Source organism: Falco punctatus, assembly GCF_963210335.1.
Source record: "Falco punctatus genome assembly, chromosome: 2".
Classification (NCBI taxonomy): Eukaryota; Metazoa; Chordata; class Aves; order Falconiformes; family Falconidae; genus Falco; species Falco punctatus.
In genome coordinates, this window is record NC_137581.1 from 74,737,538 (window position 1) to 74,754,805 (window position 17,268).

General features: G+C 44.1%; 1 protein-coding gene across 3 annotated transcripts; it reads right to left on the reverse strand.

Moving 5' to 3' along the window:
* Positions 1-12,807: 12,807 nt before the first annotated feature.
* Positions 12,808-17,236, reverse strand: MIS18A (MIS18 kinetochore protein A). Of its 3 annotated transcripts, XM_080374753.1 has the most exons (5): positions 16,835-17,205; positions 16,687-16,753; positions 16,267-16,389; positions 14,289-14,382; positions 12,808-13,575 (listed from the first exon to the last, which is right to left on the reverse strand). In XM_080374753.1, the coding sequence occupies exons 1-5, from the start codon at positions 17,082-17,084 to the stop codon at positions 13,498-13,500; spliced, it is 612 nt and encodes a 203-aa protein (XP_080230879.1). In that variant the 5' UTR covers positions 17,085-17,205; the 3' UTR covers positions 12,808-13,497. The 3 variants fall into 3 exon arrangements, with proteins under 3 accessions (XP_080230879.1, XP_080230881.1, XP_080230880.1); XM_080374755.1 differs by lacking the exon at positions 16,267-16,389 and having other exon boundaries at positions 16,835-17,216; XM_080374754.1 differs by lacking the exons at positions 12,808-13,575; positions 14,289-14,382 and adding an exon at positions 14,389-15,497 and having other exon boundaries at positions 16,835-17,236.
* Between the last annotated feature and the right edge of the window lie 32 nt (positions 17,237-17,268).

Below are 17,268 nucleotides of genomic sequence, written 5' to 3' on the forward strand. Positions count from 1 at the left end.
CCACAGCTTCCACACCATGTTGTACACGGAGAGCTGCTCTGGGTCTGGAGTCAGTGTCCTGCGATGTTCTTCTGTGGCTCTTTCAATCTTCTTTATTATAGTGTCAAAGCGGGGCTCAGTGTCAGCTGACAGAGGTTTGGCTTCAGAAAGGTCTCGTGAGAGATCAAACAGCAACAGAAGTTCATGATGGGTCACACCTTCCCCAAAACACGGGCAAACTCTTTTTCCACAACAAGCTCCAGCTGCAGGTGGATGTAAGACTGGGGTCACATAAGAAGCCTTCCAGATGGCTCCACCTGGCAGGAAAGAAATCTTATGGCACAACTACAAGACTGAGGAAAATGGAAAGGGCCTTCAAGTGATAGCAGTACCACTATTTACTAAGAAGACCTTACACACCATGGCACCCTCCTCATCACAAAGCAGATCCTCTGTGTGGAGTACTGACTTTGAAGATGAAAAACACCAGAAATATGAAGGAAATCAAGTTAAATTTCCAGTGTAGTCAATGACAGCCTGTGTTCCCATCCCACTTCCTATAATGTGTTCCCTTTGTTACTTACAAGTATTTCTTTGCTGTAAGACACCTCCAGCTAGCCAGTCACTGGTATGCTATCCACAACAATTTCAATAATCTCAGAGATCAGTGCTGATAAACACCCATTATGCAAGAAATTTGTCGATTAGCAAGATGGGAATCAAGAGGAGAAAGCTTGTGTTTTGCTGTTACAGTGGAACAAATACTTACTGCCCTTTTGGTGTCACCACACTGCGTACAAGTAGGACCCACAACAGTGAAACAGGAACCCATGCTCTCACCTCTGAGCTCTTCCTTGCAGTAAAGGCCCCAAGTTTTGTGCATCAATTGCCCTAATGTAATAGGGAGAAGCATATGCAGGCAGGGACAAACCTGACAGCCAACTGCATACTCATCACTGTCTTTGCATTGGCTGCAGCAGTGCTTGAGACAGCATACAGAATAATTTGGTCATAGATTTAGAGCAGCTGGCAGACTGCCAAGCCAATATTTAAATCCCTAGTTATTAATAGCTAGGACAACTAATTCTATTTAGCAATATGTAAACAATATTTAGAACTTGGTCTAGCAGAAAAAAAGCAATTGATTCAGGAAATCAATACTGATCTCATAATTGTTTGCATTTTTCAATTTTCAAAGGAGCTTAAAGAAACATGTTGAACAAGGCTGGGTTTAATGACTTTAGGAGGTATTTGTAAGTGTCCAGAAGTCAAGCTGGTGCCAAAAGAACCTCAGCCATCAATTCTTTCCTCAGAGAGGCTGAAAATGGGTTTGAAACTAGCACCTGGACTTTGGCAGGAACAACTGCTCTGGCCACACACACACCTGGGGGCTCACTAGTTCAAAATACCAGACTAGGCTTGAGGCTAAGGAATATTTTGGAGATCTCCAAGGAGGATAAGAAACATAGTAAATTTTTAGTAGTTAGCTCTCTTATCAATCTCTCCTATGGAAAATGTCTCCGTACCTGTCTGTACTGTGGCAATATTCCTCCAGCCAGATGAACAACTATGGGATAAATATCCATAGGACTTGTAGGTTCATTGGTAACTGTGCGTGCAAGTAACACTCCTGGCCACCTAAATACTCCTGGCACACAGATCCCTCCTTCCCAGTCTCTCATGCCTTTTCCACCTGCAGCAAAATGAATCAACAGATGGCAGTTCAGAGGCAAACACAAACCTCTTCCAATAGATGATTTTTGCCAGTTACACTTGGACCCTAAATTTCAGAGTTCATTGAGCCAGAGAGTCTCCCAGGGTGTCTGGATCTCTTGGAACCAAGATTTTCTGTTCCATGTTTTTAACACATGCTATTTATTTCGTAATACAGTGATGTTTTTACATAGTTACATTTGTATGGGAGCCTAGCTCTCCTAGAATAATTGACTACAGCACCATGAAGACTGAAAGAGGTCTCACCTCTGTATTCACCACCAGCAGAGGAGGACAACAGAGTTCCATAAGCAAATTCCCATTTCTCTGCATAACCCCACCAACATCATGTGAGGGAGATGCACCCAGAGCATGCCAGCAAAACGCCTGTAAGGGAGACCTTATTGCTCTCTACAGCTACCTGAAAGGAGGTTGTAACAAGTTGGGTGTTGGTCTCTTCTCCCAAGTAACAAGCAACAGGACAAAAGGAAATGGCCTCAAGTTGCCCCAGGGGAGGTTTAGACTGGACTGGGTCTTAGGAAAAATTTCTTCATCAAAGAGTGTCAAACATTGGAACAGGCTGCCTGGGGAAGTGGTGGAGTCACCACCACTGGAGGTGTTTAAAAGACAGAGAGTGTAGATGTGGCACTTAGGGACACGGTTTGGTGGTGGACTTGGCAGTATTAACGATTGGCCTCCATGATCTTAAAGGTCTTTTGCAACCTAAATGATTCTATGATTTTGCCTCAGAGACATGAGGATTCATGCACTTAATCATATCTAATAATGCTTAAATATAACCATGGAGAATAATTAGCATCAAGAATGAACTTCTTACTATTGATTTCACAGCATTTTTTTGCATGAAGTTTCTTTTGAGATCTTAAATGAAGTGAATCAAGCAAAGTATTTCAACACAGTGATATTTTATGGGTAAGCCTAGAATGACTAGCAATTCTAAACTTATTCAGAAACAGGCTCTAATTAGGGCACTTACATTTAGTTAGGCAAAATCTATGTTTACATTTTAAAAAGCCTTCAAGTGAATGCAGCAGAGTGAAAAATACTATCTTTTTTCCATCAGGGCAAATTAGATGAGGATGTCTGCCAGGTTATCTATTATATGCATTTCCATTAGGGCTGAGAAGTTGCAAAACCAGCCCAGCTCGGTGGAATCTGACCCATCTCAACACTGTCCAGCCCAAGAGGAGACAGGCTGCGAAGAAACAGATCCCACACAGGAAAGCATTTACATCACCTAGTGCGTGGTTTCCTGATAGCGCGCAGTAGTCATTGCACTAGGAGGACAGCAAACAAATGATTCCTGTGCTACGCTAGCCCATTCTGAGCAGGCTGATGACTCTCCTGGGGAGCCTGGCTCAGAGGCAGTCTGGATCTGCTTCAACATACAAGGAAAAGGCATGCCAAAACAGTCCGGTTGTTCATCTTTTGTTGCGTCCCCTCTCCCATGTCAGTCCCACAGGGCTTCCCCAGCCACGTGGGACCAGGAGAGCTCCCAGATTCTGAGTACTGGGTGGGGGAGAAGGTGCCAAGGGGTCTGGAGATAACGTCTTCATCACATATTTTCAAGCAGGAGTGACAGGGAAGTTGTCCTACTCTGCAGAAAGAACCCCAAACATGGCCTACAGCACCATTATTCCAGCCTCTAGGACCAGCTCAGTAATTCCTTTACGCTTAGAAAATCTCCTTTTCCACATGCAACAGGAGTCCACTGTCTCCCACCTTCGCTCTGACTGCTCTGACTTGGTAAGCTCATAGGGGCAAAAGGCTGGCACCATGGTGAAGGCATTAGCCTGTGTCCAGTGCACTCAGGGACATCCTCTGGGACACTGGGAAGCTACCTGAATCCTTTTTCCTTCGGGTACCTCTTTGTCATGGCCCTTCCCCTTTCCCACCACGGACACGGCACTTATGCTCAGTGCCAAACCGGGAGCACTGCAGTCACTGCCAGTGTGTCACCTGGCACCCCCTCCAATGCACGGTACTACCAGCCTTGGTTTTGGAGACAGCTGGCCACCTTCACGGGTGTGCTGCAACCAAAACCCAACGGGTGCACCACTGGGATGTAACTTTCCACTCATTTTCTCACTTGAGGCATCAAGGAGCCATCCTTCATCCCTACACCAGAGTGAAGCAACCACTGCCCAGCAGAAATTTGCCACAGGAGACTGGCCGTACCCTAGCGGTGGGACAGGCAGTGTGAGGATGTGTGCACCCACCCCCTGGGGGAAATATAGCTTGTTTCATGCAGAAGTGAACTTGGCAAGCTTGACCTACCTTTTGGATGGCTCTGGTGCAGCGGACTGGAAACTCGGTGGCAGCTCCAGATAAATTAAAAATGGTGCAGGCTTTTGTTGGACTAGGGAAATGATTAGCGTGAACCATGATTCCGTGTCTTACTTAATTGCATTAACTGCATGTTCCCTTATCGTGTTTTGTATTCAGCATGCTGCTGGATAGTGTATGGAAAACAGCCACACAGAGGGGAGCTGAATGTTTAGCCTAGCAGGGGGAGAAAGACAGATTTTTTTTGACTGTGGAAGCATAAGACTGTATCTGAAATAAGACTGTACAGTGGATGTTTCCACTAAAATGAGAAGTAGGTAAATAGTGAAAAGTGTCAATATTTGCATTTTCATTGTTAAGTTCCAGAGCTTACTACCAAATAAAATGAAATGCAAGATTTAGGCCCAGGACTCAGACTCATCATAGGGCTGTTTGCTGATTCAGACAGACCTCGCTGACAGATTTTTTAATGGGTTTCTCTGAGCCACATTTTAAGATTTTCTTTACAACTACACTAGCTTAAATTAGGGCTGGTTAAAAACTGGCATTTTGCACCTTCACACACAAATGCTCTAAATCTTCTTCCTCCCCTTCAGTTTTGTAAGACTTAGAATGTAGTTTCGTTGAGAAGGATATTTGCAATGCTAGGGTTACTGTAGTCATTTCATCTGGAATAGCCAGTATCTCTTTGGGGATAGTTTGGTTATTTTATGTGTACCATTTTCCTTATGAATATGCTCTCAAGCTTGCAAGTAGGCAGTTGTTTTAAACCTTCCATTGAGCTCTACACAGACAAATATGTATGCACTTGTAAGGAAGAAACCATTTTTTGTGACGAGCACAATGACTAGTCACTTCAACACAAGCTCTTTGTTGTCTGACTGAAAGATCAAGTTCAAGCCAGTATGACTGCTCCAGTCAATCCCCAGTGCTCCACTGAATGATTTCCTAAATGAACCCATAATCATTTTGAATTGATGGATCTGAAAGGCAGTTCTATTCTACTATCTTTAATTTTACCAATTGCAAGGCTGATACTTGGATGTCAATTTTTGGGTTGCTACCACAAGAAAATGCTGAACCATGAGCATCACACACTATTTCTCTGAACTAATGAGGGATGCCAAGCACACAGACAATATGCCTGCAGCACAGAAGTTGTCAGCTGGACACTTGGAGTTACGAGGACAGAAAAGCCGAAACCAAGTTTCTGGAACAGATCTGGGTGCCTGAGTCTTGGCTGTGGCTAAATATGGTAACTTGAGCAGGTGGCTACTTGTAAAGGTGACTATGCAGTGATGCTAGAGGAGTGCAAGTGTGGGTCTTTCTATGCCTGCTCCAGAAGAGGTCCTGGGTGGGTCACAGCACCCCTTGCCCTTGGGAGGCACAGCTGCAACACAGCTGGTAGAGACACTGCAAAGCACATTGCTGCATAACCAGCAAATGCCTTTTAACTTCAGCATCTCCCTGGCTAGGGAAAGCAGGCTCTGGAGCAGAGCATGCTGAACTCCAGCACTAGCCCTCAGAGAGGGATCAAAATTCTCCTTCCCTGTTGCTGCTTCCTCTGCAGATTCTCCCTTTTACTGCTTTTTAAAAGTATTTATGATTTAATTTTTTTAAAAGGGGCCCCTTGTTCCCTCACCTTCAGCCCATCTCCTGGATCATGAGCTGCTATTCTCATCACACAATGTAAAAACTTCCCACATGGCAAGATGGTTTACATGTCAGTACATGTAACTAAGGTCAAAAGCCAGATGCTTGTGTAGCAACGGGGTGATACTGCTAGAGTGTTTGCTGTTGTGTCAGGACCAGATACCACTCCCCACAACCAGGTGTGTTGATGCTACTAGAGGCATCAGGACAGATCTCAGCAATTCAACCAAGTGAAAGGCTGAAGTAACAAATGGATATTGGCCAGACAAGAGAGTTTACAACTGGTGCAAAGCTAGGAGGGAGCACTGGCTGTCATGTCAGTTGCCTTTGGTTCAGGGACTATGTTGACAAAAGGGGTGTTTCTGGGCAGCAAGTGATGTCTAAGCTAAGCCTATGTGTATGGTTACTGCATTGCACAGCTCTGCTTTCTAATCTACCTTGGGACCGATGCTGACAAGTCACCCAACAAAGGGTGACAGTTGCCCTTAGCTGGGAAATTGCCATTCCCTCTTTGCAAGCTCTGAGGTGCTCTGGTGGGAAGAAGAAATGTGTTTTGCAGGGGCAACGGCAGCCTGCTAGATTTTAATATCTTCAAGCCTATGCTTTGACTACCTTTCTCCTTGCCTGTTCAAGATGGCAGTCTACAATTCTGTATCTGAAAACAGAAATAATATAACCATTACTGACACTGTCTACATGTACACAGGAAAACTGTGTTGCTGTTTGCTCCTGGAATTGTTTGAACTGAAACATTCTTACTTCTAGAGATATTTCAAGGAAGATAATCTTTTATAATAGTTTCTCATCTTAGAAATTACCGTCTATTTCCATGTCATTCATGAGGAAGGCAATGGATCACCTGCAAAAATGTAGCCTTGACTTCTATGTTTCCCTTTCTGGATTGCTCGCTCATTTTCTTCAGAAAAAAGCAAAACACACAGTCATGCCCAGCTCATATCACCTGCCAGATGCCAGTGAGGTGAGCACTCCTTGCTATGCCGGCTCACCTTCCTCAGGCGTTGTGTTTGGTCATGAAACATTCTGTTCCAGAGGAGGTAACTGGCAATGGACAGGCAAATCCTCACCTGCTGGACACATCGTCACCCTGTCACCTGCAAGAAGTTGTGTGAAATGATTAAGCCTCTCCCAGCAGCTATGTTGCCACTGAAAATGTCATATGTCTTCATATGTAATATAGGATTTGGCATGTTTTACGTATGAAGAAGCCAATGTTGTAAAACTTAGGTGTACAGCATGAGTTTTATAAGCCAGTGTTTGTGCCTCTAAATAACAACACCATGATTTTCATAGGGGTCTATCCTTTTCAGCGTTTGCTGCTCCCCTCCTGTTCCCCTTCCAGGAGCCAAAAGGGTTTCTCTAACTCCATAAGGGTCAAGGCTAAAGGACAGAGTTTATGTGAGAAGGACTTCAGACGCTGAAGCAGACAGGTTTGCCAGAGATACATAGAGTAGAATTTGACCAAAGGGGTGAGACCAATTATTAAGTTGATATGCTGAGAGACAAGTGCCCAACAACAAGATGGAGACCTTCTCTCCAACTCAGAAAAGCCTTCCCCAAAACAGGGTCAAGGCACCCACAGGCAGTACCATTCACAAGTAATTCAGCAAGAATTCAACAAATGCAAATTGCTCCTTCTTCAGACACGCTAATTCCATCCTGTGTCCTTGCTGCTACCCCAGATTCCCAGCCAGAAGGACATCATCTGTCAATGCTGATCTTGTTTGCAATGCCTCAGGCTTTAGATAAAGGGGAAGGGATGGACACAGACCTCAAAGAGCATCCTGGAAGGGAAAGAGAAGAAAAGCTTCAACTGCTGGGTAGCTTGAAGTCTGTGATCTCAAGAGGCACTTGAGATCTGTTCCCAGGGAAAGTTGTCTCTCTTTAAAAAATCAGTAATGTTTTCTGCTTCTTCCTTCCCAAGGTTCTTCCCAGAGAGAAGCCCCCTGTGCAGTGCTGAGTGGAGGTGCAGACCAGCCACTCCAACATAAAGATTTCAGAAGCGCAGGACACCTACAGCCTGAAAGGAAAAACAAAACCTGTGAGATGTTTCCTCCTAACCCATGAAAAGCTATCTGGGAATCACAGAGCCTGTTTTCTCTCCTCTTTGTCTGCAGCTGAGGAGGGTTGGGGCTCAGGCCCTGAGGTCCTTTGCTAGGGAAGGCAGCCTTGATTGCTTTTCCAACTGGATTGCTCCTCAGCATCTCCTGCTCCCCCCAGGCATCCTGTGAGCGAGGAGCCTTTAAGGAGGCCTTCAGGGCTCTTTTGCTGACATGCCCCGGGCACAGAGGCACTTAGAGAAGGGCCAGGACATCGACACAGCCCTGCTAGGTCTCTAACAGAAACCTGTGAAAACTTACCAGTGCCCCTGCAAAGCCAGTGTCATTCCCATGGAGATACCACTGCAGATGGGTAAGCTTTTAGCTTAAATTCCTGGAAAGGGCTCACATACCACTCTAGTCCTTAGGGTCAGGTCATGGATTTTGGGAGAAAGTACAGCATTTGCTTTGAGGAAGAGCTTGATTATTCAAATTTATTGTGATACAGTGTGACAGGAAGGAGAGATGTGTGGTAGAAGAGAAGAGGAGGAAGGCTTTTACCAGCAGACAGCAGCTTCCTCTGCTGCTGTGCTGGGTATGGAGGACACACAGAGGGGTTTCCCCCAGAAAGCCATAAATGAAGTACTGCTGCAGGGGCCTGTTGAGGTTTGTCTCCAAAGAGAAATGGCATTTTTGTTATGGTGAACCACAAGAGAATGTTAGTACATCCTGCTTCTTGCAAGGCATGTAAATAGGAGGAAAGAAATGACTAGTTAACTGTTTGAAATAAAAAAACTCCCAAGAAACCTCAAGAACTCACCACATTAAGCATACAGGAAAGTATCACAGATCTGGCACTTTAATTATATGCTAATGACATCCAACGAGGAAGAAAACCTTCAGATGTCCGAAAGAAAAATACATGACTGAAAAGGGTTGTGTATTCTCATAGAGCATTTTCTGACAACAATTCCCACTTTCTTTTTAGTTGGGTTTTTTTCTTTTTTTTTTTTAGCATTTGAAAATCAAAACAAACTAAAGAAGCAGACTGAAGAACTAGGTGAACCTTTGGCATTTGTGTCTGATTTTCAGCCCCTGGACATGAACTGAAAACAAAGCAAATCCTGCTGCAGAGAGGTTTGTCAAATGTGCAGACTTTCAATGACCGTTCTGTTCATAATATTTTTCTGGTTCAATTTTAGCTAAGATTGCAAATGGTCTTTACCCACCACCTTCTGGTGAACTTGGTGAATCTGGTATGATTTTTGTTGCCTTACTGGTTTGCTCAAATTATTATTTCCCAAGGACTTTGCATTACACCTGAATGCTTAGAGAACCTTCTACTGATAGCAGAAGCTAATGATAACAACTATCTGGAAGGTTTTTCTGACTCATATTTACATCCATTCACATGTAGCCACATTTATTGGCACTGAAATGATACTATATTTGATTGTTAAAAGCTTTTGGCTGAGGATCTTGGTCCACACGCCATTTCAAGCCTTAGTTTGACTGGTACTGAAAACCAGTCCTGAACCTCCTGATGAGGAAGCCCATAACTCCTCTGCTGGACCCCAAAGAGGCAGGAGGCTGCCTGATGTGCCCAAGCCTTTCCTTCAAAAGCCTTTGCAGGCTGGAGATACTCCACAGGGCTCTGGAGGGATAGCTAGGGCAGGGTCCTCACCTTGTGGAGCTCACTGCAGGAACAGAGGAGCTTCAGCTCTTGTCTGCAAAAATGGTACTGCGCAGACATCAGATGTAAGCAGAGTCAAAGCTGTTTGCACGTGTAACAATTGCAAGAATGAAAGGAAAGGTGTATCTCCAATCAATGTCTGGAAATAATTAGAAAAAAAGAAAAGAAAAATTAGCTCAGGAAGGACTATTGAACATTCATGGACCAAAAAATTGAAGAAAAGCCTCCATCCTTATAAAAGGAATCCCAAAAATAATGGTAGAAAACTTCCCTTTGTCTGTACCATGTGGAAAAAAACACTTGAGGCCAGAGTAGCAGGTCCAGTCCTAGTTAGCACAGGGCTCACATGGCAAAGGTTGTGCCTGGCTGTGCAGGGAAAAATAACAAAAATGGCGATGGAGGAACAGATACTGTTGTAAAAGATTTAGTGCCTTACCAGAGAGAAGTCACTATTCTGGAAAAAAAACATTTCTGTTCATTAAGAGTCCCCTCCCAAAGCAGTTATTCCAGGATAGCCTGTGTGGGAAACCTGATGTGACACTTGCTATTCCAGTTGTTTTCTCCAAATGGGCAAGTCTTTGCTCAAAAACCTAGTCCTGCTGACTTCCCAGGGACATCTCATACATGGAAATGCTGCAGACTTGAGATCACTACCTTGCTTGTTACAAACCCAGGAAATTATTCAGCTTTCACTCCTATTTTGTTCCCCCTTTCTCTGGGATGGCTATTTTTGCCTTTAATACATGGTCTATAATTCTTGGCAAAGGCTATGTGATAGTCCTTTTAAGTTTTATTTAACATCTGGGAAATAGTCCTCATACTTGGGCAATAAATAGGGGTTTGTTTTCTCCTGGAGGACATAAATTGGGTTTATTAGATTTATTTTATTAATTGAATGAAAAAAAATGTTGTTTGAACTGCACTAAAAATATTAGCTTTGTGTCTGTCACAAGGCATAGCAGTCATGGGACACAACAGCATCGTTTTCAAGGCACATGGAAAGGAGACAGCTGGATCTAACCAGAGGTTTTCCTCATTGCTAAAAGATGTGCTGTATACTTCAACATAATCGGGCCATATGGGCTAGCCAAAGGCACATCAAAGCTACCTGAGGTGCTTTAGCATTACTTTGAGACAGTCTAGTCAAGATTAGCCTCATTCTCCTGCCATTGGGGTTAACTTTAGTGGGTTTGTTTAAGGATAAAACAGAAGGACTAGGTTCCTCTGATACCTCTCAGGGCTGTTTAGCTTTTGTCTGGCAAAAAATATTCCCCTTTTGTATCTTCCCATTTTTTAGAAATTGAACCATCCTGATCTGGGGGTATGTTATGGCAATCCCTGAGCAGAGCTACGCAGCTTAGCATGAGCAACCTCAGCAGTTCCCCTCCAACCTAAGGGAGCACATCCCAGCCCTCCTCTATCATCATCTTCCTCCCTCCTTGCTCCAGGCCATTCGTTCTGGTTGCTGCACTTCAGGTAGCCCTGACACTCAGCTGAGCTGACTAGCTGGGCAGTCAGATTTTTTTTTAAGACTCAGGACAGCTAATAAGGACAACCAGCAGTTTAAACCTGACTGGCCTATGTTTTGCCAAGGAAAAGTGCCCTGAAGGGAACCTGGTCCCACCATCTTTTTGGTGAGTTATTCAGTATGTCTTATTTCTGCTGAATAAGGCCTTTGGGACTAATTAGCACTGCAGTCAAAAATCCATCCAGATAAGAAAAGCGATTTGCAAATTGTGATCCTGAGTCCTGGCTCCAGCTACCCAGCTTTCACCGTGCCTCAGGGGCTGGGTTAGTACTCCAGCAAGGGGGTTAACGAGACACCGGGCTAGATAAAATAAGCAGCCTGAAATCTAACAGCAGCATTATGAATGGGGACTTTCACAGCTCAGCCAGCCCAGCCCTCTGTATTTATTGGTGCTGGGGAGGAGAAGCTTTATGCTTCTGATATCAGCAACCAGGAAGACCTTGTGTGTTTGCAAACGGTTTCCAAGCCTTGTTAATTCCTGCTCAAATACGAAGCTTTCTAAGCTTAACCCTCCTTTCTCATCAGCTGCTTTCAGAAAAGCCTCACTGGCCTGATATAATGCAGAGCTTTGCTTATGCAAGGATTGAAAAACAGCCATTGAAAAACAAGCAGAGAAAACAGAGAACCATAGGTTTTCAGGGGTTCAGCTTAAATCCAGCATTCTTCTCTGCACGTGTGCTGCCCACAGCTTAAAAGAGGATGCAGAAATTGGTGGTTTGAAAAAAAATATGCAGAAAACAATTGAAGTGTCAACAACGAAGAGTCTATTGCTACTCATGCAGAAGCCACTGCATGAAGTCACTCTGTCCCAGAATATTTTTAAATACATATTCAGTGGGTAGATGTTTAGATTCTTTTAGGAAGTTTGAGATTTGCCAGCAATGTTAATTAGCTAGTGGTGAACAGCTGCAGTTTGTCATTCAAAATTTAAGCTGTGGGCTCCTTTTCTAGAGTATCACAGTGCCACTGAAAACTACAAGGCAAGTTCTCATGTTTTCAACTTTACCTTTGTAAAGATAGGCTAGTGGTATTAGTTTCTGTCAAATAATGGAAATTTGCTCCTCAATATGGATTAAATGAATACTTGCTACATTTTATTACTTCTTTAATATCTCATATATCAGAAACAAAAGACAAACGTGAGCCCCAATCTACTTTCTAGATTAGAAAAATCCATCTGGCTCAGTTGTTTCTTTTTTTTCATAGAAAGCATCATAGTAGTAATAGCACATCATCCCCAAGGAACTCCCAGGAAAGTAACAGATGCAAGTCCTACGGACTCCTTTGTGGCTCTGTCTTAACAGTTTTGAGTCTAAACAGTATTTATTCAGCAAACCTACACTTCCTACCTCAAAGTAACAAAGCAGAGCCGCTGGCAGTCACCAGCTAGCCTGCAAATTCACCTTAAGGAGCGAGTAGATGAAGAAAGGCAAAACCCCCGTAGCACTACACAGTGGAAAACCGAAGTCCCGAATGAGAAGAATGAGCTGGAAAGGAAAATCCTAACTGTAAGTGCTAAGTAGCAGTGAAATCTCTTATGGAGATATGCCCTCCCCTGGCCTCCCCAGGGAAGCATGGAGGGACCACAGGTGCTGAGGACACGGGTGCTGTGGGGAGGTTTGGGAGCCTGTGTTACTCTGCTGTAACATTACCAAGCAAATAAATGAAACTCTTATCAGCCTGGCAATTACTTATTAACAAGTCGTTTAGGTCAAGATTTAAATTTAATTTTTTTAAAAAAATTAAAATCAAAAGCATGCGCTTTTGATCTTCTGTGTATTTAACTAATTGACAGGGTTTCTTACACAGTGTGTTTCAAGTAATTTTTTTCAATAAAACAAAATCAAGCATTAAGACAATAGAATACTGACAAGTGCTCTTAATTAGCATTTTTAATTCATTGCTCAAATATACACCAAGCTTTGCTTAAAGGTATGCTACTACCAGCTTTGTTTGTTTTCCTCCCATTGAAGGTGTAAAACACCTTCAGTACTGCATGGAAAGCCATTTTATCTAACACTTCTAAAGCTTTCTTTTACACTACGTTTTAGTCTTGAGCTTGGGAGGAAAAAAACAAAACCACAACCACCAACCCAGACTACCCCAAACAGTTACTGTGCCACTCCCATCTCTGACCACAGGTCAAGCAAAGGCTGTGGAAGTATCATTTTTCTTGTTGATCTTTCAGAATTGCAGGGACTACTTTTTAAAATTGGTTCAGGAAGGAGCTGCACACTCAGTTCAATAGATATCAAATAGCATGGAAGTCAGGAGATAAATGCTATGCTTTCAGAGATTAAATTTAAATACATGTTTACATATAAACTAAAAGTTACAGAAACTGGAAAAAAAAATTTAATTCTTTTTGGAGTATCCTTTTAACAGAAAAGAGAGGAAGTCCTTGCTATAGGCAAGGACTCATCATTGTTCTACTGAAACATGAGCCACCAGCATCTTTCAGTTCTTTGCAAAGCTTTTGCAATGTACTTGTAATCTGCTGGAATCTGTGGAAGCAATTTTTACACACATCATTCTTTTGCAGTTAAACTGCCTGTATGCCATTTCTTTCAGACTCTGTGAAGAGCAGCCACCCGAAATTCAACAGTACTCAGCCTCGCCTCCAGAGCCTTTAATACAGTGTCTGCCTGTAAAGAGGGAAAGATACTCAGTTATAAACAGAACTTGACAATATAAAGAACAAGCGTAGATGTCAGTAACTGCTTGAATTTGATCTTGCATCACCAATCCTATTTGATTCTATTCCTGCTGATTTCATAATTTGAAAGTTCACTCAACTCTAACATTAACTCTCTACACATTCTCAAATCTGTAATTGCTTCCAACCTTGGTGTCAGATCCACATTCAGCTTTTGCTAGATAACCATCAGCTTTCAGAGGTGACTTCATTACGCTACTTGCTCCCAACTCTCCCTACCTGCAGAAGTTTTCAGTAGAGCAAAACATCAACTGTATTTATTATGTAATATTTCAATACAAAGTTACAGCAAAAGCATTAAATCACTTTACATGAAAGACAGAAGAAACATGACTAAACCAAAGTTAAGTGAAAATCTGGAGAAGTGAATCAGAACTAGACATGACATTTCTAGCTACTGACAGAATAGGAAACTAATGCTGTCCTTGACAAACAGAAAATGCTCACTACCATTAAAACTGAAGGAACAGTTACTGAAAAACTTGCATAACACAAGATATTAATAGCATGAAGTATTGGAGCATATGTTAAAACCCAAAAATTTAATCTGGATGCAATAAGCTGTTTTGAAGAAACTATTTAAGGACATTAAGATTTCGCAGAGGCGACTTAAGCAAAGAATGATGTAAGGTTAAGTCTTACCTTTTGTAGCACTTCTTCCATGACAGCTTGACTTTCAAGAGTTAACGGTTCCTCATCAGTACAAGCTTGCTTTTCTGAGGATCCTAGAATGTAACTGATACACTACAGTTTAGATCATGCATGTTTCACTCTGAAGGCAAAACAACCAAGTGTAGTACTCATCCATTGTTCTCAAGGATTATGAGATCACGATTAATACACCAGCAAAGTAGAAGCATGATTCCAGCAACAACAAAAGAGCGCATTTACAACTGGTAATTTTGTAAACAAACTGTATGGTGGAATGAAGAGTTTTAAGCGCAGAACTACTAAGACACCACCACTTTATGAAAATTATAACTCCAAGAACCAGTCATGAATTCTGGTGCTACAGGATTCAGTGAAAAATTATAGAGTCCTGGTTTCAGCTGGGATAGAGTTAATTTTCTTCTTTATAAGTAGTGCAGTGCTGTGTTTTAGCTTTGGTGTGAGAACAACACTGATAGCACACTGATAGTTTTATTTGTTGCCAGGCAATGTTTATACTAAGTCAAGGACTTCTTAGCTTCTCAGGCCTTGCCAGGGAGAGGGCTGGAGAGGCACAATAAATTGGGAGGGGACACAGCAAGGGCAGCTGACCTGAACTAGCCAAAGAGGTATTCCATACCATGGGATGTCATGCTTGGTATATAAACTGGGAGGGAGGGTTGGCCGGAGTCTGCTCATCACTGCTTGGGGGCTGGCTGGGCATCAGTCAGCAGGTGGTGACCAGCTGTACTGCACATCACTAGTTTTCTTTCCTCCCTTCCTTTTGGATTTCATTCATCCCCCCTCTCCCTCTTTTTCATTATAAGTGTTATAATTATTATTGTTCTTTCATTTTTATTTTATTTTCAACTATTAAACTGTTCTTATTTCAACCCCTGAGTTTTGCATTCCTTTCTGATTCTCCTTCCCATCCCTCTGGGTGAGGGGGGAGCAAGCGAGTGGATGCACGGTACTTAATTACCAGCTGGGGTTAAACCACAACATAGAGACATCAAGAATAGTGTAACATTAGCTGGGAGAAGCAGCCATCACTGCTGCTGCCCAAGAAAAATTCATTCTTTGGCCATGTTAGTGTTTCAGAGAGTTTTATTGCCATGGAGAAAAAGTATCATGGCTATGGAAAGAGAAAAAACACAACCGTCCCAAGCAGAAAAGCAAACATCCACATAGATGCAGAAGAATCTGGAATGTCACAAAAAGCAGAAACATTAAAACTAACCCAGACAGAAATAAAAGTAACCTATCACTGTTTACTAGAGTAACGCTTGGATAAAAGCACTCTAGTGTGGAGTTTCATATATATATATATATTTAGGATATAGTTATTGAATATTTTAAGACCACTTTTAAGTGCTATAAACCAATTAAAACCAGTACAATAACTGTCCTAACAGTCAAAAACTGTTAGGTGAGAGCCTCAAGCACATACTCAGTTTGAAGACTTGCTTTTACCTACCTTAGCAAGGCAAAAGCAAGCTTAATCAGTACAGGTCTGGCCTCACCCCAAGTTCTGCTTAAACCCCTCTGCCCATGTTCTCTGCTGATAACGTTTACCTCTCATAGCTTACAGCCAGGCCTATATGGTACTACCTATGGCTGCAGGCTCATTTTATGTTGTCTAAAGCAGACTGTATATGCAGTTTCTTCTGATGAAGCGAGAAGGAACCCTCCTGTGTTGTGCACCTAGTGTTATTTTCTTGGGTGTTAAGCATGAAATCGCATACAAGGCAGCCCTGCTGTTTTATTTTTTCTATTTATCTAACATTACACAGATGGCGTTCCTCACACTTCAGCACTATGATGCTAACCGCAGTAACACAGAAATCTGCTGTGGAATACAGGGGCAGAAACGACTACCTCTAGACATGCCCCTAGCCGGGACATCCCTCAGTACGATGCCCGATGGATGAAGTTTGGTTGGCAGGCTTACCAATAATAACTATGCCTTTACCTTTCAATTGCGTTAACATTGAAAGAGAACAAATCCCTCTTGTAGTCGAGATGCTTTGGGGTGCACCTGTAGATGTTGCCAAGCATCATTGAGCAGCCAGAGCAGAATAGTGTTTCTAATGTGCTGCAAGTAAGATACATAACATTTATTCAGGAGAAAAGCAGAAGAAACACCTGCTCGTGACCGTTCATTGTGATTTTTTCTTAGAGCGTTCATTCCTGCTTTACGCAGTGTAATTACGAGCGCCACCTTTCCCAGCGGCTCCTCAGGCCGGCTGACCTCAGCGGGAACTAACACATAAGCACTCCGTACGGACCACCCGAAACCGAGCGCTCCCGACGCAGCTCCCTCGCCCTGCCCGGGGGAACGGGGCACCCCCGCCCCCCGGGGCCGGCAGGGGGCGCTGAGGCCGGGCCTCACCATCCGCACTCGCCGGGCCGCTTGGAGATCTTCCGTTCACGGTCCACCGAGACGCTGGCGGTCGCACCTGCACAGAGGGGACAGAGGGAGGCGGGTGACCAACGGCGGCCGGGCCGGGCCAGGCCGGGCCGGGGGCGGCAGGACTCACTGCGCAGGAGGATGCAGCCCAACTCCTCGTCGCTCGTCACCCAGCTCAGCGAGTCACCCACCGGCCGCTTGCAGCCGGCGCAGAAGAACACCACAGGCAGCGGGTCCGCGTCCTCCTCCCGCCGCCGCCGCTTCTCCTCCCCCTCCTCCTCCCCCTCCATCGGCCCCTGCCGGCCGCTCGCCTCCAGCGGTGACAGGGAGGAGTCCAGCTGCACCACGGAGTCCTGCAACTGGCAGGACTCGCCCATCATGCCTTCAAACCGCCCGCACCGGAAGCGGCGGTGACGCACATCCGCCCGCGCCGCGCGCCGTCAGCTCCCGCCCCGCCCAGGGGACCGGCACGGCCGGGCCCCGCCCCTCACACTTAACGGCCGCGGCGGGGCGGCCCTCAGCGGCGGGCTGGAGTCTGTGGCGCCCGTCGGGGCTGGGGGGGGC